Genomic DNA, 26,264 nt, shown 5'->3' with positions numbered 1-26,264 from the left:
TTCACAGAGGCCACCGTGACCTTCACAGAGGCCACCGTGACCTTCACAGAGGTTACCGTGACCTTCACAGAGGCCACCGTGACCTTCACAGAGGCCACCGTGACCTTCACAGAGGTTACCGTGACCTTCAGAGGCCACCGTGACCTTCACAGAGGCCACCGTGACCTTCACAGAGGCCACCGTGACCTTCACAGAGGTTACCGTGACCTTCACAGAGGCCACCGTGACCTTCACAGAGGTTACCGTGACCTTCAGAGGCCACCGTGACCTTCACAGAGGCCACCGTGACCTTCACAGAGGCCACCGTGACCTTCACAGAGGCCACCGTGACCTTCACAGAGGTTACCGTGACCTTCACAGAGGCCACCGTGACCTTCACAGAGGTTACCGTGACCCCACTACGTGTTATAGATGAGAATATGTGTGTCCCATTAGAAGCTCCTCCTCTTGTTGACATATTAACTTCCGATCCCGTCTCTAGCGTGACGTAGTCACCGTGGCGACGGAGACTCGACGAGCGTCTTCAAGGGAACGTTTCTCACGGTCTGGGGTTTTGGGGGAAGCTCTGACCTCTGAGAGAAGAACTCGACTCATCAGGACGTTAGCGGTGTCACACACACACACCATTGATTACTCTCCTAAAGGGTTCTCCGTCATGTTCTCCTCCTCTAAAGGGTTCTCCTTTTGTTCCATTAATTATTTTGTTCCTATTTTAGTATTTCTCTGGAGTTGTTCCTGGTCCGATGTGAGGTCAGAGGTCAGAGGTCAGGTATGTCTGTGTACAGACTGTAAAGGGGAGTTGGTGATTTTGGGCTCTACAAAATAAACTGCGCTGTGGAATCAGTGACGTAAAGCTCTCCTGGAGGCTCCTCCCCCATTCACAGGGTAAGGGCTCCACCTACTGGTCACAGAGAGGTACTGCACCCAGCTCATCAGAATCAGTTTTATTGGCCAAGTAGTTTGCACAACAAGGAATTTGTCTTGGTAAAGTGTCTCTGTGCTTACACAAAATGTACATTACAACACAGAACAAACAAAACAAGTAGTGCAGAACAGAACAAACAGAACAAACAGTGCAACGGTCTAAGAAGTAAAGTGACTTCAGTATATACAAGAAGAAGTGGAGAGTGCGAGAAGAGAAGGGATAAATATATATGCTCCAGTGGGTTATTGTTTAGTAGTGAGACGGCGAGGGGGAAGAAACTGTTTTTGTGTCTGGAGGTTTTGGCGAGCAGTGATCTGTAGCGTCTACCAGAGGGGAGGAGTTTGAATAGTTAGTGTCCGTGTGGGAGGAGTCTGCCGTGATTTTTCCTGCCCGTTTCCTGACTGGAGGTGTACAGGTCTTGGATGGTGGGCAGGTTGGCACCGATGATCTTCTCTGCAGACCTGACTGTCCGTTGGAGTCGGTTCTGATCCAGTTTGGTGGCCGATCCAAACCAGACAGTGATTGAAGTGCTCAGAACAGACTCTATAACAGCGGTGTAGAACATGGTCAGCAGCTGCTGAGGCAGGTTGTACTTCCTAAGCTGGAGCAGGAAGTAGATCCTCTGCTGGGCCTTCTTGATGATTGTGTTGACGTTAGGTTCCCACTTCAGGTTCCGGGAGATTGTGGATCCCAGAAACCTGAAGGATTCCACAGCCAACACAGTGTTATTGAGTACGGTGAGGGGGGGCTGGGGATGATGGTGTTGAACGCTGAGCTGAAGTCCACAGCATCCTCATCGGTCCCTGGGGAGTGGAGGTGTTGCAGGATGGAGTGCAGCCCCATGTTGACTGCATCATCCACTGACCTGTTTGCCCGGGAGGCAAACTGCAGAGGGTCCAGCAGGGGGCCTGTGATGCCCTTCAGATGGGTCAAGACCAGTCTCTCCAAGGACTTCATGACCACAGACGTCAGGGCGACGGGCCTGTAGTCATTCAGCCCAGGGATGGAGGATGTTTTGGGAACCGGGATGATGGTGGAGCGTTTGAAGCAGGAGGGACTTCACAGCTCCAGAGACCTGTTGAAGATCCGTGTGAAGATGATCAGACAGGAGGGTGACACACCGTCTGGGCCTGCTGCCTTCCTCGTCTTCTGTCTCACATCCTCTTCACAGACCGTCAGTGGGGGGTCAGGGGGAGGTGATAACAGGGGATGCAGATGACTGTGTGAGGTCTGATTGGAGCGGGTGAGGGGTGTGAATGTGGGGTGATCAAACCTGCAGTAAAACACATTCAGATCGTCTCTCCATGGAGTGGGGGGAGGGTTTCCTATAGTTGGTGATGTCCCGCAGGCCTCTCCACACTGACGCTGGGTCGTTTCAGAGTAGCTTCTCTTTGCTCCTCTGATCTCCTGAGTCAATGTGTTTCTGGCCTGGTTGTACACCTGTCCCCACTCATGAAGGCCTCCTCTTTGTCTTGACGAAGCCGCCTGAGCCCTGCTGTGAACCACGGTTTATTGTTATTAAAGATGCAGTACGTTTTGGTGGGTACACACATGTCTTCACAAAAACTGATATATGACGTCACAGTTTCAGTGAGTTCGTCAAGTGATGTGGATGCAGCCTCAAAGGCACTCCAGTCAGTGCAGTCACAGCAGGCCTGTAGCTCCAGCTTCGACTCGTTGGTCCATTTCTTCGCGGTTTTCACCACAGGCTTTGCAGATTTAAGTTTCTGCCTGTAGCTTGGGAGGAGATGAACCAGGCAGTGATCAGAGAGTCCCAAAGCTGCACGGGAAACAGAGCGGTATCCGTTCTTCAGGATCGTGTAGCAGTGGTCGAGTGTGTTTTTGTCCCTGGTGGGACACTTAATGTGCTGCCTGTATTTCGGAAGTTCGCGGCTGAGTTTTGCTTGGTTGAAATCCCCAAGGATAATCAGAAGAGAGTCTGGGTGTTTCCGCTCCGTGCTGGTTATCTGGTCAGCGAGGTGCCGGAGTGCCTCGCTGACGCAGGCTTGAGGTGGTATGGAGACACCGACAAGAATAAAGGAGGAAAACTCCCGCGGTGAATAAAATGGCTTGCAGTTTATGGATATGGATTCTAGATGAGTGCATATTTTCCATAGCGCTGTGGCATCTGTACACCAACTTTCGTTGATATAAAAGCAGACTCCTCCTCCCCTTGTTTTCCCCGCTAATTCCTTAACGCGGTCCGCGCGGTGGAGTTGGAAGCCCGGCAGGTGGAGGATGCTGTCTGGGATGTACTCACAGAGACTTGAAAATAAGATGGATGATTTAAACAGATCCACGGATGTGTGTGCTTGGATCCTGACCTCAGGCAGCTGAGGAAATTTAAAGCACACACACACCTTGTTTCAGTGAAACACAGGGCAGAAGATCCTGATAAATCCCTGTTTATTTTGTTGAGGAGCAGCAGTTCGTCCATTTTGTTGGGCAGAGAGCGGACATTTGCCAGGTGTAACGAGGGGAGCGGAGTTCGGAACCCCCGCTCTCGCATCGGCTCATCGGCTCCCTCCCAGCCGGCTGCCAACAACAAAACACAATAATAATACAAACAATATTACTCACAGTAATAATGTGGAAGTCTAGACTTGCTTCACTTTGTAATGTTTTTCATTACATATTTTATTTATTGTATGTAATTAAATAGTATAATACTCTGTACCACCGCATTCAATTTAGAAAAAAACCATTTAGCAGAAAAAAGGTAAAAGCTCATGTGATATTAAAGTATGCTAGAAAAATATAAATTTATATTATACATATATATTTGATAGTTTTATATAATATACATATATATATTTTTTTAAATATATAAATGTATATTATTTATATATATACATATTTTAAATATATATCAAAAAATATATATATGTATATTTTAAAAGAAGAAAAAACATATATATATAATATATATTTATACATTGTATAATTACCTCCATAATGATGAAACTGAAGGAACATTTTCAATGCAGGACTTTTACCGGCTAAACGCTAACGGACTCGAGTGTTTCTCCCTTGATGAATGTTCCGGAACATTTCTAGTGAAGTGAAAACAGAGTGAACGGCGACGTCACCAGAACTGTCCAATGAATGAGCTTGATAGCAGTGCATGTGACTCCAGACTCTCTGGCTCAGAGTTCCTGGTCGGTCCTCCACAGTCCTCTCTGTGTCTCAGATGAAGCCGTGAGGACTGAGGAACCTCTTCATCATCTTCGCTCTTCGGAGGCTCGGTGGTGCGAGAACACCCCGGGCCCTGAAGCCCCTCCCCTCCCTGTCCGGTCCACAGTTCACGACACTTGTGGCTTTTCAGCTGACCGAGCCACGTGAACCTTTTGTCACAGATGGTGCAGCCGAACGGTTTCTCCCCCGTGTGCGTCCTCATGTGCAGCTGCAAGTGTTCACTGCGTGAAAAACATTTACTGCAGCAGGAGCAGCCGTAGGGTTTCTCCCCCGTGTGACACTTCAGGTGATTCTGCAGGTGAGCCTTCTGGCCGAAGCGCTTGCCACACGTGGCGCAGCTGAAGGGTTTCTCCCCCGTGTGAGTCCTCATGTGCGTCTTAAGGTTTGAGTTTTGGTTGAATCGCTTCCCGCATGTAGAGCAGCGATACGGTTTCACGTAATTATTCTCATTATTTTTCATTAAGTTTAAATCTGGCGGAGGTTCACTGCCCTGAGTCCAGCCAACACTCACCTCAGTTACCTGCTCGTAACGTTGAGAGGCCATGTCCCAACTGTAGAGCTGGAGAGGCGACATCCTTCTACCTGGAGCCGACTTCCTGTCTGGTCCTGACTTCCTGTCAGGTTCTGGTCCTCCACAGTCCTCTCCATCCTCTAATGTTTCCATGTGTTCAGTTAGTCTTTGATGAAGATGAGAGGACTGAGCTTCCTCTTCATCATCTTCACTCTTCAGGGCCTCCAGACCTTGAAGCTGCTCTCCCTCCCGATTGGTCCAGAGGTCCTCCTGGTCCTCTTTAATGAGTGGGGGCTCTGGGTCCTGCTGGTCCTCCTTAAGATGTGGAGGCTCTGGGTCCTGCTGGTCCTCCTTAATGTGTGGGGGCTCTGGGTCCTGCTGGTCCAGACTGGAGCTCCAGTCCTGCTCAGGGGGAACCTCATCTTTCACCACCTGCTGGACGTCTGAGGACAGAAATACGTTGAGACATCAAACGATCAGAAGAAGAAATTAAGATAAAATAAGATAATCCTTTATTAGTCCCACAGTCGGGAAATTTCAGGATCACAGCAGCGGTGCACGTTAGAGCATTAATAAAAATAAAACACAATAACAATACTAAATACGAAACTAAAATACTCAATATACAGAGGAAACTAAATATACAGGGGGAAAAGTAAAGTGCTGAGTAAAGTGTTGAGTTTGCCAGGATCTACTGCAGTTTGTTGTGCAGCCTGACAGCAGCAGGAAGGACTTGAGGCTCCTCCCCTCAGACACGGGGAGGAGCCAGCCGGTGGCTGAAGGAGCTGCCAGAGCGTCCTGCATGGGGGGGAGGTTCATCAGGGACGAGAGCTTTGCCTTCACCCTCCCGTCCCCCACCACCTCCACGGCATCCACAGGACACCCAGCACGCTGCTGGCCTTCTTCATCAGCTGGTTCAGCTGCTGCTGCTCCAGAAGACCACTGGAGATCACTGACACCGTGCGGTAAACGCGGAGCAGGAGGCGGCCCATCGCAGAGGGGTAACGGCATTCTGTCAGCGCAGCCATCCCGACGCGGCGCTGCGGGGCTCCGCCCCCTCCCGCCTCCTCCAAGCTGGACGAGTTCCTCCAGTAAAGCAGTGAGGTGCAGAGCTCGGCACTATAGTGGCCGTCTCCCGACTGGTTGGTTTTGCTGCCTCCGCCTCCAGCTGTCCTTCCTCGGGCAGCAGCACCGCCGCGTCTCGAAAAGCCACCAGTTGGTCCTTGAGTAAACAAACACGGTCTCCATGGCTACGTGCCGGGTCCCCAGACACAGTGGTGAAAATAGATAAAAAACAGCATAAAGACCATGACAACTTGACGTGTCCAGCTGTCATAGTGCGCTGATTACTCCGATAGTCAGGGGAGGGGAAAAAATAGCAACAGAGTAACATAAAATACAAATAATATCAGAAAAGCTCTAAGTGCATGGGAGCTGCTGTGAAAGGCAGCCACTCGTGCGGCGCCTAGCAACCAGCTAAATCATATTAATCATGTGATCGTGTTCCTGGAAGCTCAGCTGACGTCAAACAAACTACACCCAGAACACCAGAAGAAGAAGAATGAGGAGACAGTTACTACAGATCAGAAGCGTTGAAGATGATGAAAACAGGAAATGGAGGTGTGAGCCATTTTCAACCATGAAGTGCAGATTTTAATAGTTTAGTAATAAATGTTTCAAAGTGCAAAAATATTATTAAGATAACAGATTAAAACACATTGAAGTTTCAGATACTCTTTGAGGTAATATACTCATAATCCCTGTAACCAGAAAATAAGAATAACAGTTTCATCTGAGGAGTTCTACAGAACCAGCTGTTAACCAACCTGCTCGGTGTATCCGGACTTCCGGGTTGAACACGGCGTCCAGCAGTTTCTTTTGTCGCTCGTTCTCCTCTTGAGAACTACAAAGTTCCTCCTCGTACTCTGCTATCGTTCTTTCAAACAGCCCACATATCTCCTGCGCAGCCGCAGTGAGTCGCTGGTTGACGAAACATCTCAGCATTTGGACTTTAGACATTTCCCCCCAACGACAGAAACGTTTTCTCCACACAAAGTCCGTCACAAAGCCCGTTCCTCTCCTTTAAACTGGGACTAGCGCTGTTAGCATGCTAAGCTAACTTCAATGTCTTTGTAGCGGGAGATGAGTCCGAGGAACAACATCCAGAACCAAAGGAGAACCTCTAGAAGTCCATTCAGAGGTTTATCCAGACATACAGAGACTCTGCTGGGTCAGGACTGAAGGAGCTAACTGACACTTTACCACCGCAGTGACGAAGAGACGCTGCTGCTGCCGACGGGAGGCGCCATCTTGTGAGTGGAGAACAGAACTTCCGGGCAGATGAGCTTCAGAATAAAGGTCCGGGAAGATAAATGACAAAAGAAATACACAAGTTAAAGAATGACATTCATTGAAGATGCGCGTATAAAGAGTTCATATCAAAGTATAATAATAATAATAATAATAATAATAATAATAATACTTATTAATAATAATAAAAAGTATGTTGCCTCTTCCCGTTGTGGTAATTTAATCCACTAACTGTTGAACTGTATCGGAACATTTTCACGAGTTGTTTTATTCTATATTCACAATCCCCTCGAGCTCAGAATAAATATGTCCTTTGGTTTTATTGTGTGGGCTGCACGGTGGTGTAGTGGCTAGCACTGTCGCCTCACAGCAAGAGGGCCGTGGGTTCAATTCCCGGTCGAGGCGGTCCTTCTGTGTGGAGTTTGCATGTTCTCCCCGTGGCAGCGTGGGTTTCTTCCGGGTTCTCCGGCTTCCTCCCACAGTCCAAAGACATGCCGTCAGGTTAATTGATCTGTAAATGTCCCATAGGTGTGAATGTGAGAGTGAATGGTTGTATGTCTCTATATGTGCCCTCGATGGACTGGCGGCCTGTCCAGGGTGTGCCCTGCCTTCGCCCTGTCAGCTGGGATCGGCTCCAGCGCCCCCGCGACCCTAATGAGGATAAGCGGTATTGATAATGGATGGATGGATGGTTTTATTGTTTTTAGTTTTTAATGTCATGAACATTTAAATACATGTATTTATTTTATTTAGATTTATTTATATATGTATATATACACACATATATATATATATATATGAGCAGGAGTCTTCTTGTATGTCAATAAAATAAATAAAATAAATAAAATAAATAAAGTAAATAAAATGAATGAAATAAATAAATAAAATAAATAAAATAAATAAAATAAATAAAATAAATAAAATAAATAAAATAAAATCTAAATTGGACCTCTACCGGATCAATGATTATAACTCTACCGGACATCACCAGTTTAACTCTACCAGAACTCTACCGGACCTCTACCAGAACTCTACCGGACCTCTACCAGAACTCTACCAAAACTCTACCGGACCTCTACCAGAACTCTGGGACATCTGCAGAACTCTACCAAAGCGCCACGGACCTCTACCAAAACTCTACCAGAACTCTACCGGACCTTTATCAGACCTCTTCCGGACCTCTACCAGAACTCTACCAAAACTCTACCGGACCTCTACCAGAACTCTACCGGACCTCTACCAGAACTCTACCAAAACTCTACCGGACCTCTACCAGAACTCTACCAAAACTCTACCGGACCTCTACCAGAACTCTACCAAAACTCTACCGGACCTCTACCAGAACTCTACCAAAACTCTACCGGACCTCTACCAGAACTCTACCAAAACTCTACCGGACCTCTACCAGAACTCTACCGGACCTCTACCAGAACTCTACCAAAACTCTACCGGACCTCTACCAGAACTCTACCGGACATCTACCAGAACTCTACTGGACCTCAACCAAAACTCTACCAGAACTCTACCGGACCTTTATCAGACCTCTACCGGACCTCTACTAGAACTCTACCGGACCTCTACCAGAACTCTACCAAAACTCTACCGGACCTCTACCATAACTCTACCGGACCTCTACCAGAACTCTACCAAAACTCTACCGGACCTCTACCGGACATCTACCAGAACTCTACCAAAACTCTACCGGACCTCTACCAGAACTCTACCGGACCTCTACCAGAACTCTACCAAAACTCTACCGGACCTCTACCAGAACTCTACCGGACCTCTACCAGAACTCTACCAAAACTCTACCGGACCTCTACCAGAACTCTACCAAAACGCTACCGGACCTCTACCAAAACTCTACCAGACCTCTACCGGACCTCTACCAGAACTCTACCGGACCTCTACCGGAACTCTACCGGACCTCTACCAGAACTCTACCAAAACTCTACCGGACCTGAACCGGAACTCTACCAGAACTCTACCGGACCTCTACTAAAACTCTACCGGACCTCGACCGGACCTCTACCAAAACTCTGCAAAACTCTACCAAACCTCTACCAGAACTCTACGGACCTCTACCAGAACTCTACTAAAACTCTACCGGACCACTCTACCAGAACTCTACGGACCTCTACCAAAAACTCTACCGACCTCTACCAGAACTCTACAAAACTCTACCGGACCTCTACCAGAACTCTACCAAAACTCTCGGACCTACCAGAACTCTACCAAACTCTACCGGAACTCACCGGACCTCTACCAGAACTCCCACCGGACCTCTACCAGACCTCTCAACTCTACGGACCTCTACCAGAACTCTACCAAACTCTACCGGACCTCTACCAGAACTCTACCAAAACTCTACCGGACCTCTACCAGAACTCTACAACTCTACCGGACCTCACCAGAACTCTACGAACTCTACCAAAACTCTACCGACCTCACCAGACTCTCTCTACCAGAACTCTACCGGACCTCTACCAGAACTCTACCAAAACTCTACAGGACCTCTACCAGAACTCTACCAAAACTCTACCGGACCTCTACCGGACCTCTCCCATAACTCTACCGGAACTCTACCAAAACTCTACCGGACCTCTACCATAACTCTACCGGACCTCTACCAGAACTCTACCAAAACTCTACCGGACCTCGACCAGAACTCTACCGGACATCTACCAGAACTCTACCGGACTTCTACCAGACCTTTACCAGAACTCTACCGGACCTCTACCAGAACTCTACCAAAACTCTACCGGACCTCTACCGGACCTCTACCAGAACTCTACCGGACCTCTACCAGAACTCTACCGGACCTCTACCAGAACTCTACCGGACCTCTACCAGAACTCTACGGACCTCTACCAGAACTCTCTACCAGAACTCTACGAACCTAACTCTACCAAACTCTACGGACCTCTACCAGAACTCTACGGACCTCTACAAACTCTACAGACCTCCAAACTCAACCGGACCTCTACCAGAACTCTACCAAAACTCTACTGGACCTCAACCGGACCTCTACCAGAACTCTACCGGACCTCTACTAAAACTCTACCGGACCTCGACCGGAACTCTACCGGACCTCTACCGGACCTCTACCAAAACTCTACAGGACCTCTACCAGAACTCTACCAAAACTCTACCGGACCTCTACCAGAACTCTACCAAAACTCTACCGGACCTCTCCCAGAACTCTACCGGACCTCTACCAGAACTCTACCAAAACTCTACCGGACCTCTACCAAAACTCTACCGGACCTCTACCAGAACTCTACTGGACCTCAACCAAAACTCTACCGGACCTTTATCAGACCTCTACCGGACCTACCGGACCTCTACCAGAACTCTACCAAAACTCTACCGGACCTCTACCAGAACTCTACCAAAACTCTACCGGACCTCGACCAGAACTCTACCGGACATCTACCAGAACTCTACCGGACTTCTACCAGACCTTTACCAGAACTCTACCGGACCTCTACCAGAACTCTACCAAAACTCTACCGGACCTCTACCAGAACTCTACCGGACCTCTACCCGGACCTCTACTAGAACTCTACCGGACCTCTACCAGAACTCTACCAAAACTCTACCGGACCTGAACCGGAACTCTACCAGAACTCTACCGGACCTCTACTAAAACTCTACCGAAACCTCTACCAGACTCTACGACCTCTACCAAAACTCTACGGACCTCTACCAGAACTCTACAAAACTCTACCGGACCTCTACCAAACTCTACCGGACCTCTACCAGAACTCTACCAAAACTCTACGGACCTCACCAGAACTCTGCCAAAACTCTACCGGACCTCGACCAGAACTCTACAAAACTCTACGGACTCTACCGACCTCTACCAGAACTCTACCGGACCTCTACCAGAACTCTACCAAAACTCTACCGGACCTCTGCACCGGACCTCTACCAAACTCTACCAAAAGAACTCTACGGACCTCTACCGACCTCTACCAGAACTCTACGGACCTCTACTCTACAGAACTCTACCAAAACTCTACGGACCTCCGGACTCTACCATAACTCTACCGGACCTCTACCAGAACTCTACAAAACTCTACCGGACCTCTACCAAAACTCTACAGGACCTCTACCAGAACTCTACCAAAACTCTACCGGACCTCTACCGGACCTCTCCCATAACTCTACCGGACCTCTACCAGAACTCTACCAAAACTCTACCGGACCTCTACCAGAACTCTACCGGACCTCTACCAGAACTCTACCAAAACTCTACCGGACCTCTACCAGAACTCTACCGGACCTCAACCAAAACTCTACCAGAACTCTACCGGACCTTTATCAGACCTCTACCGGACCTCTACCAGAACTCTACCGGACCTCTACCAGAACTCTACCGGACCATTATCAGACCTCTTCCGGACCTCTACCGGACCTCAACCAAAACTCTACCGGACCTTTATCAGAACTCTACCGGACCTCAACCAAAACTCTACCGGACCTCTACCGGAACTCTACCGGACCTCTACCGGACCTCTACCAAAACTCTACCAGAACTCTACCGGACCTCTACCGGACCTCTACCAAAACTCTACCAGAACTCTACCGGACCTCTACCAGACCTTTACCAGAACTCTACCGGACCTCTACCAAAACTCTACAGGACCTCTACCAGAACTCTACCAAAACTCTACCGGACCTCTACCAGAACTCTACCGGACCTCTACCAGAACTCTACCAGACCTCAACCAAAACTCAACCGGACCTTTATCAGACCTCTACCGGACCTCTACCAGAACTCTACCGGACCTCTACCAGAACTCTACCGGACCTCTACCAGAACTCTACCAAAACGCTACCGGACCTCTACCAGAACTCTACCCAAACTCTACCGGACCTCTACTGGAACTCTACCGGACCTCTACCAGAACTCTACCGGACCTCTACCAAAACGCTACCAGACCTCAACCAAAACTCAACCGGACCTCTACCAGAACTCTACTGGACGGACCTCTACCAGAACTCTACGGACCTCTACCGGACCGAACTCTACGGACCACCGACCTCTACCAAAACTCTACGGACCTCTACCAGAACTCTACCGGACCTCCCAAACTCTACGGACCTCTACCAGAACTCTACCAAAACTCTACCGGACCTCTACCAAAACTCTACCGGACCTCTACCAGAACTCTATCAAAACTCTACCGGACCTCTACCAGAACTCTACCAAAATGCTACCGGACCTCTACCAGAACTCTACCAAAACTCTACCGGACCTCTACCAGAACTCTACCGGACCTCAACCAAAACTCTACCGGACCTTTATCAGACCTCTACCAAAACTCTACCGGACCTGAACCGGAACTCTACCAGAACTCTACCGGACCTCTACTAAAACTCTACCGGAACTCTACCGGACCTCTACCGGACCTCTACCAAAACTCTACCAGAACTCTACCGGACCTCTACCAGACCTTTACCAGAACTCTACCGGACCTCTACCAGAACTCTACCAAAACTCTACAGGACCTCTACCAGAACTCTACCAAAACTCTACCGGACCTCTACCAGAACTCTACCGGACCTCTACTAAAACTCTACCGGACCTCGACCGGAACTCTACCGGACCTCTACCGGACCTCTACCAAAACTCTACCAGAACTCTACCGGACCTTTATCAGACCTCTACCGGACCTCTACCAAAACTCTACCGGACCTCTACCAGAACTCTACCAAAACTCTACCGGACCTCTACCAGAACTCTACCAAAACTCTACCGGACCTCTACCAGAACTCTACCAAAACTCTACCGGACCTCTACCAGAACTCTACCGGACCTCAACCAAAACTCTACCGGAACTCTACCAGACCTCTACCGGACCTCTACCAAAACTCGACCAGAACTCTACCGGACATCTACCAGAACTCTACCGGACCTCTACCAGACCTTTACCAAAACTCTACCGGACCTCTACCGGACCTCTACCAGAACTCTACCAAAACTCTACCGGACCTCTACCAGAACTCTACCAAAACTCTACAAGACCTCTACCAGAACTCTACCAAAACTCTACCGGACCTCTACCGGACCTCTCCCATAACTCTACCGGACCTCTACCAGAACTCTACCAAAACTCTACCGGACCTCTACCATAACTCTACCGGACCTCTACCAGAACTCTACCAAAACTCTACCGGACCTCTACCAGAACTCTACCGGACATCTACCAGAACTCTACCAAAACGCTACCGGACCTCAACCAAAACTCTACCAGAACTCTACCGGACCTTTATCAGACCTCTACCGGACCTCTACCAGAACTCTACCAAAACTCTACCGGACCTCTACCAGAACTCTACCGGACCTCTACCAGAACTCTACCAAAACTCTACCGGACCTCAACCAAAACTCTACCGGACCTTTATCAGACCTCTACCGGACCTCTACCAGAACTCTACCGGACCTCTACTGGAACTCTACCAAAACTCTACCGGACCTCTACCAGAACTCTACCGGACCTCAACCAGAACTCTACCAAACTCTACCGGACCTTATCAGACCTCTACCGACCTCTACCGGACCTCTACCGGACCTCTACCGGAACTCTACCAAAACACTACCGGACCTCAACCAAAACTCTACCGGACCTCTACCAGAACTCTACCAAAACTCTACCGGACCTCTACCGGACCTCTACCAGAACTCTACCGGACCTCTACCAAAACACTACTGGACCTCTACTAAAACTCTCCCGGACCTCGACCGGAACTCTACCGGACCTCTACCAAAACTCTACCGGACCTTGACCAGAACTCTACCGGACATCTACCAGAACTCTACCGGACCACACGGCTGAACTCTCTCCGTATCGGGGTCTAAACTCTGGAGGTTGTGAGTTGAAGTCTGTGTCATCTTGAGATGTAACCGGAGGCGTCGGAACCAGCTGAGCTTGATCCTCCATCGGTCCTGTTGTGGCTGATTTCTTCCTTCGTGGTCCATTCTGAATAATGTCTTAACCTGATCATATAAACTCGTATCTCTCTCCTATCTGACTGCTGGTGAGACGCCACAGGACCTCTACCAGAACTCTACCAAAACTCTACCGGACCTCAACCGGAACTCTACCAGAACTCTACCGGACCTCTACCAGAACTCTACCGGACCTCTACTAAAACTCTACCGGACCTCGACCGGAACTCTACCGGACCTCTACCAAAACTCTACCAGAACTCTACCGGACCTTTATCAGACCTCTTCCGGACCTCTACCGGACCTCTACCAAAACTCTACCGGACCTCGACCAGAACTCTACCGGACATCTACCAGAACTCTACCGGACCTCTACCAGACCTCTACCAGAACTTCATCCTGAAACCAGCGTGGCTATGGAGCTAGATGATGAGAGTCTGGACCCGGTCACACCCGGTCCAGCCAGAGGAACCGCCTCTGGCAGAGACCTCTGCACAGCCTTCAGAGACTCTCCACACGGTGCTGGTACCTGATGCATGAGCGGTTCCTGCTGTACGCAAAGTACACGAACCGGAGGATTAAACGTAGAGACAACAGGTTCTGTTTGGTGGGAGACTTCAGACAGATGTGGAGGAGGTTCTGGTCTTCACTACCGGACCCAGCTCAGGTTTCTTGGTGAAACTTGGTTACAAATAAATCTACATGAATTGAACTCTGATCCAAACTCTCTGTGTCCTGTGGGTGATTACTGAGGCCAGTGTGTGAGTCTCCTGTGGCGTCTCACCAGCAGTCAGATAGGAGAGAGATACAAGTTTATATGATCAGGTTAAGACATTATTCAGAATGGACCACGAAGGAAGAAATCAGCCACAACAGGACCGATGGAGAATCAAGCTCAGCTGGTTCTGACGCCTCCGGTTACATCTCAAGATGACACAGACTTCAACTCACAACCTCCAGAGTTTAGACCCCGATACGGAGAGAGTTCAGCCGTTCTGCCTCCGGTCCTCCATGATGTGGAGGAAAGGTTCTGTTTGATTGACGGAGCGGAGTGATGTCAGAGGGGGCGTGGCCAGGCCGCAGTCCCTGTGTTATGCTAATGTTGAGCTAATACAGTTAGCCAAAGAAACAACGGCCTCCGAAACTTATTCCATACCTTACACCACTGTTATCATCTACTTTATACCACAAAGATGCTGTTCCATGAACCAACCTGCTCGTTGTATCCGGACTTCCGGGTTGAACACAGCGTGCAGTAGCTTCCGGTGTCGCTCGTTCTCCTCTCTAGAAGCACAAAGTTCCTCCTCGTACTCTGCTATCGTTCTTTCAAACAGCCCACATATCTCCTGCGCAGCCGCAGTGAGTCGCTGGTTGACGAAACATCTCAGCATTTGGACTTTAGACATTTCCCCCCAACGACAGAAACGTTTTCTCCACACAAAGTCCGTCACAAAGCCCGTTTCCTCTCCTTTAAACTGGGACTAGCGCTGTTAGCATGCATATATATACTTTGTAATATATATTTTTTATAGATATATTTGCATTTATATATTTATGTATATATTTAAAGTAGTGCTGTGAAAAATAACGCGTTATGTTTAAATTACAGGATTAATTAGTTAGTTTTTTTAACGCATGTAATGCATGCGCAGAATGAGCTTCCTCCACCACTTCAATCTGAACTCTGTCCGCTCTCATGCAGACGGTCTGTTCATCGGTAATGATCCTTCCACAGGTTCACCTCCGGAAACCTGGTTACGACTTTTACTTCCTCTAGATCAGGATGCTCAACACGTCGATCGCGACCTGCCAGTCGATCGCGGCGTAGTATGGTAGATCGTTAAGGTAGTATTTGTAGATCGTTAAGGTAGTATTGGTAGATCGCATGACATTAAAAACAATTGGCCCGCCCCCCTGTAATTTTCTCTAGAGCACGTCTTTGTTCTTGTATTAAACTAAACGTCTGTTGTTGGTCGTCTCTCCAGCAGCGTGTCATTCTGTCTCCACGTGTCGCGTTGACACTTCTCGGCTCTCCGTCTCGCCGCAGAGCTGTGTGTGTGTGTGGCGCATCGGGACGGAGCAAAAGAAAGGTCACTCCCCCCAGAACCCAAAGACTTTGGTTCCCGGACGCTGCCCGGCGGCTCATGGAAATAACGCCGCCGGATCGCTAGTCGGCATCGTTTATGGTCGGAACTATGACCATCTGATCGTCTTCCAACCTCCGACTTTCGTTCTTGATTAATGAAACATTCTTGACCAACGCTTTCGATTCGTCCGTCTGGCGCCGGTCCAAGAGTTTCACCTCCAGTGGCTCAATCCGAATGTCCCCGCCCCTTTCATCACGGCCCAGTTCATGAAGAAACCACACAGTCAGTCTGCCTCAGCAGCTGCTAGAGGAAGACTCGAGGCCTTCAGGCTGCATCATGGTGGAGTTCATGGTAGACAAAGAGAAACATGTTCTGTTTCAACATTCTGTTGAGGATGAAGATATATTAATGTTCCATATGGAAGACAACTGATAAATAACTGCTGAGTTGCAGCACCATTGTTTTTCTTTTGTCATAAATCTTTATGTTCTCACAAAAATATACAGAGAATATCGGTAATATGTGATTAATCATGATTAATCCACAGAAACCTGTGATTAATTTGATTACAATTTGTAATCGTTTCACAGCCCTAATTTAAAGATATTGATATAAATATATATACACACATTTCTGCACCTCCTCTCCCGAAACAATGCCAAACCACACTGTGTATTATTTTTTCCTTAAAATACATACAGATACATTAATTTGACATAACTGTACGTATTCAGCTCAGGGTTATTAGTCTATTATTAGTTATTAAAATTATCCGCAACGTAGATCATAAAGTCTGAAAACCATGAACACGATACACAGGAGCACAACATAATAAAATGTGCGTTTACATTTTCTACATACATTATATTTCTGTATTCTACCAAACCTTGCGGTTAGAAATTTATTATTGATAATAAATTGTTACCAAAATATGGAAGAGAGACGATATGAAGTGAGATTACATTTATCATTACCACCCCAGATGGAATATTCAAAACCTGACTCAAGATAACGATCAGCTTTCAAAATAAAAAGCCAGTTGTGCATTTTTCATGATTCCCTCACTTGTTGGGACATTCTAGAAGCTCTTTACTACTTCAGCACAAAGGTTTAATAAACACTAGAACACCAGAACTGAAGAACTGAGACTGTAAGAAGTTGTAATCAGGACGACGCTCTGCAAGAGACTCGTCCTCGCCCACACAACGGGAAGACGTAGCATAAACATTGAAACAGTCTGTTGCCTGGAGACCGGCTGCATCGTGGAAGTCCAGTTCCACAATTTAACCTGTTTTGCGGTGACCTTGAAAGTGAAGACCGCCCACATTTCCCATCATGCAGTGCAGTGAGTTTGCTGTTTTCATGTTCCAGAATACACATGTTATTTATCATTGCTGCTAGCTTGTAGCGTGTCTGTTAATGGTGAGATATATTGGTACAATGAGGGATTGGAGCTCAACTCCTGGTTGTATTAGCGTGTTCCTCCCGTGTGGACGGTGGCGTCAGATCTAGAAAACTTTCTAGAAGGAGTTCTCCCCCATGTGAGTTATCATGTGTGCCTTCAGGCTCGACTTGCGTACAAATCTCTTCTCGCACACGGCGCACTTGAAGGGTTTCTCTCCCGTGTGGATCCTCATGTGCGCCTGTAGACATCCTTTCTGGGCAAATGCGTTGTTGCAGACGGAGCAGCTGAAGGGTTTCTCCCCCGTGTGAATCCTCATGTGTCTCTGCAGGTCTCCACTCTCAATGAAACCTTTGCTGCACACGGAGCAGCTGAACGGTTTCTCCCCCGTGTGGATTCTCATGTGCTTCTGTACACTTCTGCTATGTGTGAAAGACTTCTTACAAACGAAGCAGCTGTACGGTTTCTCTCCCCCGTGAGTTATCATGTGTCTCTTCAGATGGCCACTTTCAGTGAAGTCTTTCCCACACACGACGCAGCTGAAGGGTTTCTCTCCTGTGTGAGTCGTCATGTGTTTCTGTAAACTTCCATTCTGTGTGAATGATTTATCGCAGAGTGAGCAGCTGAAGGGTTTCTCCCCCGTGTGGATCCTCATGTGCCTCTTCAGATCTCCACTTTCAATGAAACCTTTCTCACACACCAGGCAGCTGAAGGGTCTCTCTCCCGTGTGGATCCTCATGTGTTTCTGAACACTTCTACTGTGAGTGAACGACTTCTTACAGACGGAGCAGCTGTACGGTTTCTCTCCCGTGTGACTTCTCATGTGTATCTTCAGATTTCCCCTGAAGCCAAACAATTTCCCACACTCAGAGCATCTGAATAGTTTCTCACCAGAACTACGTCTCACTTGACTGTCGGGAGCTACCTCATTATTCAGAGAGCTTGAACCCGAGGGAGGTCCTCTGGCCTCCTTCCAGTCGTCACTGAGTTCAGTCTCAGGTTCTGAAGAGTCTCCGGTCTTGTCGACAGTATGAGGGCGGAAATGCGGATCTGGATCTGACTCCCGGTCTGGTTCTGGTCCTCTGTAGTCCTCTCCATCAGCTTCTGTTTCCATGTGTTCAGTTAGTCTTTGATGAAGCCGAGAGGACTGAGCTTCCTCTTCATCATCATCTTCATCTTCACTCTTTACAGTGAATGAAGTGAATGAGAACCTGATACCAGCCTCCTCCAGACCTTGAAGCTGCTCTCCCTCCTGATTGGTCCAGAGTTCCTCTTGTTCCTCTTTAATGTGGGGGGGCTCTGGGTCCTCTGGGTCTTCCTGGTCCTCTTTAATGTGGGGGGGCTCTGGGTCCTCCTGGTCCAGACTGGAGCTCAACTCCTGCTGCTCAAAGGGAACCTCTTGTTTAACCTCCAGCAGCTGCTGGACGTCTGAGGGGGAAACAGGTAACAGAAAACAGAGGTTACACATGAACACAGATGTGACGAGTGGACTCGGTTCCATCCAGAGCCGGGAGTCGAACCACAGACCCTCTGATTGAAGGTCCTGCTCACCAACGACCAGGAACGAGCTCCTCGAGAAGGTCGAGTTTGAGCTTCGTCATTAGAATTAGTTCAGAAGATGAAGGTTCTGCTCCGCAGCCGCGAGACAGAAGCTCCTCGAAGGACTCAGCGATGTTTATGTTATGAATCTTTACGTATTACAGCAAATATACCGAGGCCTGAAACTCAGCCACAATAAAGTGTTCCTCAGCTTTTTGCTAACCACAAACATTAGCCTAGCTGTGATGCTAACAACCACCGTTAGCCTAGCTGTGATGCTAACCACCACCGTTAGCTTAGCTGTGATGCTAGACAAACATTAACCTAGCTGTGATGCAAACCAGCACCGTTCAATTCAATTCAATTCAGTTTATTTGAATAGCCCAATTTCACAAATTTGTCTCAGAGTGCTTTACAATCTGTACACATAGACATCCCTGCCCCAAAACCTCACATCGGACCAGGAAAAACTCCCAAATAACCCTTCAGGGGAAAAAAAAGGGAAGAAACCTGCAGGAGAGAACAGAGGAGGATCCCTCTCCAGGATGGACAGAACAATAGATGTCATGTGACCAGAAGGACAGATTTAGAGTTAAAATACATTCAATGAATATGACAGAGTGTATGAATAGTTCATAGTAGGCTTATTCCACGATGGAGACCTCCACGATCCATCAGGCAGATGGCGGTGGGCGGAGTCTCAACAGTGGGTGGAGTCTCAACAGGACAGTGGCGTAGTCAGGAGCAGGAATTCCACGACCCAGACCTCGATGATCCATCAGCAGATAGGATCTATGCCGTCTCATAGGGTCCGATGACCCCATGAGACGTGAAGTCAAGGACTCCGGGAGAAAGCAGAGTTAGTAACATGTGATTGAGAGATGAAAATTCATCCTTAAGAGAAAAAAGGAGATAGGTGCTCAGTGCATCCTAAAACGTCCACCGGCAGCTCTAAGCCTATAGCAGCATCTCAAGGGGCTGGACCAGGTGAACCTGATTCAGCCCTAACTATAAGCTCTGTCAAAGAGGAAGGTCTTAAGTCTACTCTTAAACGAGGTGACTGTGTCTGCCTCCCGGACTGAAATTGGAAGCTGGTTCCATAAAAGAGGAGCTTGATAACTAAAGGCTCTGGCTCCCATTCTACTTTTTAAGACTCTAGGAACTACAAGTAGTCCCGCATTTAGTGAGTGTAGCTCTCTAGTGGGGCAATATGGTACTACAAGCTCCTTAAGATATGATGGAGCATCACCAATCAGGGCTTTGTAGGTTAAGAGAAGAATTTTAAAAGTGATTCTTGATTTTATGGGTAGCCGTTAGTCTAGCTGTGATGCTAGACACAAACATTACCCTGGATGTGATGCTAACAACCACCGTTAGCCTAGCTGTGATGCTAACCCCCACCGTTAGCCTAGCTGTGTTGTTAACAACCAAAGTCGGATTAAATGAGATGCTAATTGAACGTAGACCACACTCAACGCAGACTACAGAAAGCTATGAAGACTCTCAGGAGACTAGAAACAACATCAGAGACACACATGTTACAGACTGCAAGACTTCTCCAAGCAGACCGACGACATTACATTACATGTCATTTACAGACTCCAGGTGCGCAGCTCGTGGAAGTCCAGGTCCAGGGGACCGGAGCCGACCTCAAGGCCTCAGAGGACCATCGATCACAACCTGAAGAGACGGGTCATACGGATGGGACCCAGAGCCCAGAGGTTAGAGGTGACTCCAAGGTCACGGCGCATCAGCGTCAGACCTCACCACCCGTTGACAAACCTCAGCTCCATGTTCACAGACCCTGTGAGGCCTGGAGGAGGCCGCCGAGGTTCTGAGTCTGTGCAACATGTTGAAAAACTTTCTGCTAGACGGCGGTCGGGAACCTCTGGCTCGCGAGCCGGATCCGGCTCCTCCGGTGACGGCATATGGCTCCCAGACAATTTTGAGTTGGGAAAAAAAAATCTCCGCCCGCCTGTAATGTTCTCTATCGCGCCAGATGACAGCAGCAGTAACTTAAGGTCCTTTTCTTAAAGACGTCTTTGTTCTTTTATTAAACTAAACGTCTGATATTGATAGTCTCTAACCAGCATGTCACGCTGTCTCGAGTGTCGCGGTAACACTTCTCGGCTCGCCGTCTCGCGCACCGCAGAGATCCGATGCCGGTGTTACGGTTCAACCTGAGTCCATGTTAACTGGCGACCTTCAGTCGAATGCGTCTGTTGTTGTCGTAGTTACGGCAGATGTTGATAATAGCAGAAGAACACGCAGCTGTCCTCGCGAATGCCGGATTGTTAAATTCTACAATGCAATGAGAAACCTTCTCGTGTCGTGTCTGGTCTGAACATACCGGAGGAGACGATGTAGAAAGCGTCCAGCGACTTGAAGCGTCGCGTGTTGTTTATGGTTGAAACAGGAAGTTAGCAAACTGTCCTTCCTTTGAAATACATTTGGTCAAATAAATAAACACTTAATCAACATACAATTGGGAGTCTGTTTTGTGCAAACATGCATCACGTAGCATAACTCTGTAGTACAAAAACAACACCAACAAAATAAATAAAAGGATGTTACGGGATTCGAACTCATGTCTTTGGGAGGAAAAAAGGTCGATTGTCGGGGATCTTACCGCTACGCCAAGATCGACACGGGCAATTCTGTCCGCACAATTAAATAACCTGCACTGCGGTCACTGGTCACCACGAAAGGCAGAGAACCACCAGATCAACTTGTGACCAAGCACACTGCCGACCACCATGGAGCATGTTGACCTGAACGAAGGAGCACTCTGTTTCAAATCAAAACGTCTTTAAAGGGCTGCAAATTAATGAGGAAAATGTTTGTGTTGTTGTCATGAGGTAAACATACACAATGTGGACAATAAGGCCAAAACATGTACCAACAGTCAATTTACGGGATTCGAACTCATATCTACGGGTGGAAAATAATCAGCAGTCAGCGACACTACCGCTACGCCACGATTGGCATATCAAGTATCCACTTGTACTTTTATAAACAAATAAATAAAAAACAGTCAACAGTCGCCCCTCAAGGCAGACGGCAACCAGATCAACTTGTGACCATAATGCTGCCGACTACCATGGAGTGTGTTGACATGAACCCCGGAGCACTTAACCATATTCTCAAACCAATAAGTGGCTGTTCCAACCAGCCAAGAACACACAGAAGGCAAACAGGTGAGTTCACTGGAGTTTGATATGGGAAATAAAGAGTCACATTCAGTACATGCCAAATTAATTTATTTTGTATCGCCCAGTGAAAAACTATCTGTCAGCTATACATCAGATCAGGAAAAACTCCCCCAAAAAACCCTTTTAAGAGGGAGAAAAAAGGGAAGAAACCTTCGTAACAGAGGATCCATCTCGGTGGAAACCTGTGAGAGAAAGCACAAAGACGCCAGATGAGAACACTCAAGGGGAAACCAAGCCAATGTCTGTGTTAAAATTATACAATGTACAGTTTCAAGGGTGATCATTTAACCTGGTCAGCAAACTGGACACAAATAATCTTCCTCCATTTTCGGCCGTGCTACGCACACCCAGTGGAGTCGGCAGTGTGCCAGGTTTCTCTTCAGCACTGTAGCCAGGCTGACAGAGAGTCACAGCTCTGTGGAGCCGAGCATTCCTATAAACCTTAGTGGTAATGACTTTATGAACTTCTTTAATGAAAAGATTTTAACTATTAGGGACAAGATTAATAATCTCTTGCCCATAACCAGTGCCAATCTGTTCTCAAGTGGAATGGCCTTGGAAACCGCTGTATGCCCTGGTGTATATTTGGAGGGATTTTCTCCTATCAACCGTGACCAATTATTTTCAACGGTTTCTACCTACCTGTCTCTTGGACCCCATCAGGCTGCTTAAAGACGTTTTGCCTTTAATATTAGATATTATCAATGTGTCTCTGCTAACAGGCCACGTACCACACTCCTTCAAAGTGGCTGTTATTAAACCTCTCCTGAAGAAGCCCACTCTGGATCCAGAGGTGTTGGCTAACTACAGACCGATCTCTAACCTCCCCTTCCTCTCCAAGATCCTTGAGAAAGTGGTCGCAAATCAGTTGTGCGACTTTCTACATCATAATAGTTTATTTGAGAAATTTCAATCAGGATTTAGAAAACACCACAGCACCGAGACGGCACTGGTGAAAATTACAAATGACCTCTTAATGGCAGCAGATAAAGGACTCCTCTCTGTCCTGGTCTTGTTGACCTTAGTGCTGCATTCGACACCACTGACCATGACATCCTGTTACAGAGACTGGAGCAGTCGATTGGCATTTCAGGCACGGCACTAATTTGGTTTAAAATTTATCAGATCGATCTCAGTTTGTATTTGTAAACGATGACGCCTCGATAACCACCAACGTTAATCACGGAGTTCCACAAGGTTCTGTGCTTGGACCAATTTTATTTACCTTATACATGCTTCCTTTGGGCAATATTATCAGGAAACACTCCATAAACTTTCATTGTTATGCAGATGACACTCAACTATATTTATCGATAAAACCAGAGGAGAGCAACCAACTCTGTAAAATTCAAGCATGTCTTAAAGACATAAAACATGGATGACCTGCAACTTCTTGATGTTAAACTCAGACAAAAGTAATTTTAATCGCCCTGAGCACCTCAGAGATCAATTATCTGGTGATGTGGATTCTGTAGACGGCATTGCCCTAGCATCCAACACCATTGTAAAGAATCTTGGCGTTATCTTTGATCGGACTTGTCCTTTAACTCCCACGTAAAGCAAATCTCAAGGACTGCATTCTTTCATCTACGTAATATTTCAAAACTCAGGCACATCTTGTCGCAAAAAGATGCAGAAAACTGGTTCACCCGTTTGTTACTTTTAGACTGGATTACTGCAACTCCTTATTAGCAGGCTGCTCTAATAAATCTCTTAGGTCCCTCCAGTTGATCCAGAATGCTGCAGCTCGTGTTCTCACTAAAACTAAGAAAAGAGATCACATCACTCCTGCACTAGCTGCTCTGCACTGGCTCCCAGTAAAATCAAGAATCACTTTTAAAATTCTTCTCTTAACCTACAAAGCCTTGATTGGTGATGCTCCATCATATCTTAAGGAGCTTGTCGTACCATATTGCCCCACTAGAGAGCTACGCTCACTAAATGCGGACTACTTGTAGTTCCTAGAGTCTTAAAAGTAGAATGGGAGGCAGAGCCTTTAGTTATCAAGCTCCTCTTTATGGAACCAGCTTCCAATTTCAGTCCGGAGGCAGACACAGTCACCTCGTTTAAGAGTAGACTTAAGACCTTCCTCTTTGACAGAGCTTATAGTTAGGCCTGAATCAGGTTTGCCCTGGTCCAGCCCCTTGATATGCTGCTATAGGCTTATAGCTGGATGCACTGAGTACCTATCTCCTCTTTTTTCTCTCCTTAAGGATGAATTTTCATCTCTCAATCACACGTTACTAACTCTGCTTTCTCCCGGAAGTCCTTGACTTTACGTCTCATGGGGTCATTGGACCCTATGAGACGGCATAGATCCCATCTGCCTGATGGATCGCCTGGGTCGGAATTCCTGCTCATGACTACGCCACTGTCCTGTTGAGACTCCGCCCGTTCCTACACCTCTGCGCCATCTGCCTGATGGATCGTGGAGGTCTCCATCGTGGAATATGCCTACTATGAACTATTCATACACTGTCATATTCATTGAATGTATTTTAACTCTAAATCTGTCCTTCTGTACACATTACATCTATTGCATCTGTCCATCCTAGGAGAGGGATCCTCCTCTGTTGCTCTCCTGCAGGTTTCTTCCTTTTTTCCCCTGAAGGGTTATTTGGGAGTTTTTCCTGGTCCGATGTGAGGTTTTGGGGCAGGGATGTCTATGTGTACAGATTGTAAAGCACTCCGAGACAAATTTGTAATTTGTGAAATTGGGCTATACAAATAAACTGAATTGAATTGAAGTTGATCTGGTGGTTCTCTCCCTTTCGTGGTGACCAGTGACCGCAGTGCAGGTTATTTAATTGTGTGGACAGAATTGCCCGTGTCAATCTTGGCGTAGCGGTAAGATCCCCGACAATCGACCTTTTTTCCTCCCAAAGACATGAGTTCGAATCCCGTAACATCCTTTTATTTATTTTTTTGGTGTTGTTTTTGTACTACAGAGTTATGCTACGTGATACATGTTTGCACAAAACAGACTCCCAATTGTATGTTGATTAAGTGTTTATTTATTTGACCAAATGTATTTCAAAGGAAGGGCAGTTTGCTAACTTCCTGTTTCAACCATAAACAACACGCGACGCTTCAAGTCGCTGGACGCTTTCTCTTCTACATCGTCTCCTCCGGTATGTTCAGACCAGACACGACACGAGAAGGTTTCTCATTGCATTGTAGAATTTAACAATCCGGCATTCGCGAGGACAGCTGCGTGTTCTTCTGCTATTATCAACATCTGCCGTAACTACGACAACAACAGACGCATTCGACCGAAGGTCGCCAGTTAACAGGGACTCAGGTTGAACCGTAACACCGGCGTGTGCGCGCATCGGTGCGGAGCAAAGAAAAAGCCCCCCCCCCCCCGTAGGATCATGCAGCAGCAGAAGTCGCATTAAAAGTAAGACAGATTTTATTTATTATACGTTAAAAATACTATATGGCTCTCAATGAAATATATTTAGAAATATTCGGCTTTTATGGCTCTCCCAGTCAAAAAGGTTCCTGACCCCTGAGCTAGAGGAACAAATCTCAAACAGAACCAACCTGCTCGTTGTTTCTGGACTTCCGGTTTTAGAAAGGCGTCCAGCAGTTTCCGTTGTCGCTCGTTATCCTCTTGAGAACTACAAAGTTCCTCCTCGTACTCTGCTATCGTTCTTTCAAACAGCCCACATATCTCCTGCGCAGCCGCAGTGAGTCGCTGGTTGACGAAACATCTCAGCATTTGGACTTTAGACATTTCCCCCCAACGACAGAAACGTTTTCTCCACACAAAGTCCGTCACAAAGCCCGTTCCTCTCCTTTAAACTGGGACTAGCGCTGTTAGCATGCTAAGCTAACTTCAATGTCTTTGTAGCGGGAGATGAGTCCGAGGAACAACATCCAGAACCAAAGGAGAACCTCTAGAAGTCCATTCAGAGGTTTATCCAGACATACAGAGACTCTGCTGGGTCAGGACTGAAGGAGCTAACTGACACTTTACCACCGCAGTGACGAAGAGACGCTGCTGCTGCCGACGGGAGGCGCCATCTTGTGAGTGGAGACCGGAACAGCGGCCGCTTGCGGAGGCACCTTCAAAATAAGAGCCTGAGAAGCTTCTATATTGAAGGGGTGACTTTCAAGATA

General features: G+C 47.5%; 3 protein-coding genes across 4 annotated transcripts in view; all 3 read right to left on the bottom strand.

Moving 5' to 3' along the window:
- Positions 1-928: 928 nt before the first annotated feature.
- LOC130189189 (zinc finger protein with KRAB and SCAN domains 8-like) lies at positions 929-15,385 on the bottom strand. Of its 2 annotated transcripts, none has more exons than XM_056408030.1 (4): positions 15,113-15,385; positions 3,874-5,074; positions 3,286-3,460; positions 929-3,190 (listed from the first exon to the last, which is right to left on the bottom strand). In XM_056408030.1, the coding sequence occupies exons 1-2, from the start codon at positions 15,303-15,305 to the stop codon at positions 4,011-4,013; spliced, it is 1,257 nt and encodes a 418-aa protein (XP_056264005.1). In that variant the 5' UTR covers positions 15,306-15,385; the 3' UTR covers positions 929-3,190; positions 3,286-3,460; positions 3,874-4,010. The 2 variants fall into 2 exon arrangements, with proteins under 2 accessions (XP_056264005.1, XP_056263921.1); XM_056407946.1 differs by lacking the exon at positions 15,113-15,385 and adding an exon at positions 6,458-6,957.
- A 1,052-nt stretch (positions 15,386-16,437) lies between these two features.
- On the bottom strand, positions 16,438-26,155 carry LOC130188655 (zinc finger protein 501-like). The gene is made up of 2 exons (XM_056407112.1): positions 25,686-26,155; positions 16,438-18,816 (listed from the first exon to the last, which is right to left on the bottom strand). The coding sequence occupies exons 1-2, from the start codon at positions 25,876-25,878 to the stop codon at positions 17,507-17,509; spliced, it is 1,503 nt and encodes a 500-aa protein (XP_056263087.1). The 5' UTR covers positions 25,879-26,155; the 3' UTR covers positions 16,438-17,506.
- LOC130190086 (zinc finger protein 599-like) overlaps positions 24,257-26,264 on the bottom strand; it is a 32,126-nt gene continuing 30,118 nt past the window's right edge. The window contains exon 3 of the transcript XR_008830921.1: positions 24,257-24,270. The gene's annotated coding sequence lies outside the window, so the exon portion shown is untranslated. The remainder of the gene's footprint in view (positions 24,271-26,264) is intronic.

This window comes from Pseudoliparis swirei, chromosome 1 (genome assembly GCF_029220125.1).
Source record: "Pseudoliparis swirei isolate HS2019 ecotype Mariana Trench chromosome 1, NWPU_hadal_v1, whole genome shotgun sequence".
NCBI lineage: Eukaryota > Metazoa > Chordata > Actinopteri > Perciformes > Liparidae > Pseudoliparis > Pseudoliparis swirei.
The sequence above is the reverse complement of the archived record's forward strand: the minus strand, read 5'-3'. Positions and strand labels throughout refer to the sequence as shown.

Coding starts and splice junctions, on each gene's coding strand:
- LOC130189189 (XM_056408030.1), bottom strand. CDS start 15,305: ATGTCTAAAGTCCAAATGCTGAGATGTTTCGTCAACCAGCGACTCACT. Junction 5,075..15,112: donor AGTCCGGATACAACGAGCAG/GTTGGTTCATGG, acceptor TTCTGTCCTCAG/ACGTCCAGCAGGTGGTGAAA.
- LOC130188655 (XM_056407112.1), bottom strand. CDS start 25,878: ATGTCTAAAGTCCAAATGCTGAGATGTTTCGTCAACCAGCGACTCACT. Junction 18,817..25,685: donor AGTCCAGAAACAACGAGCAG/GTTGGTTCTGTT, acceptor TTTCCCCCTCAG/ACGTCCAGCAGCTGCTGGAG.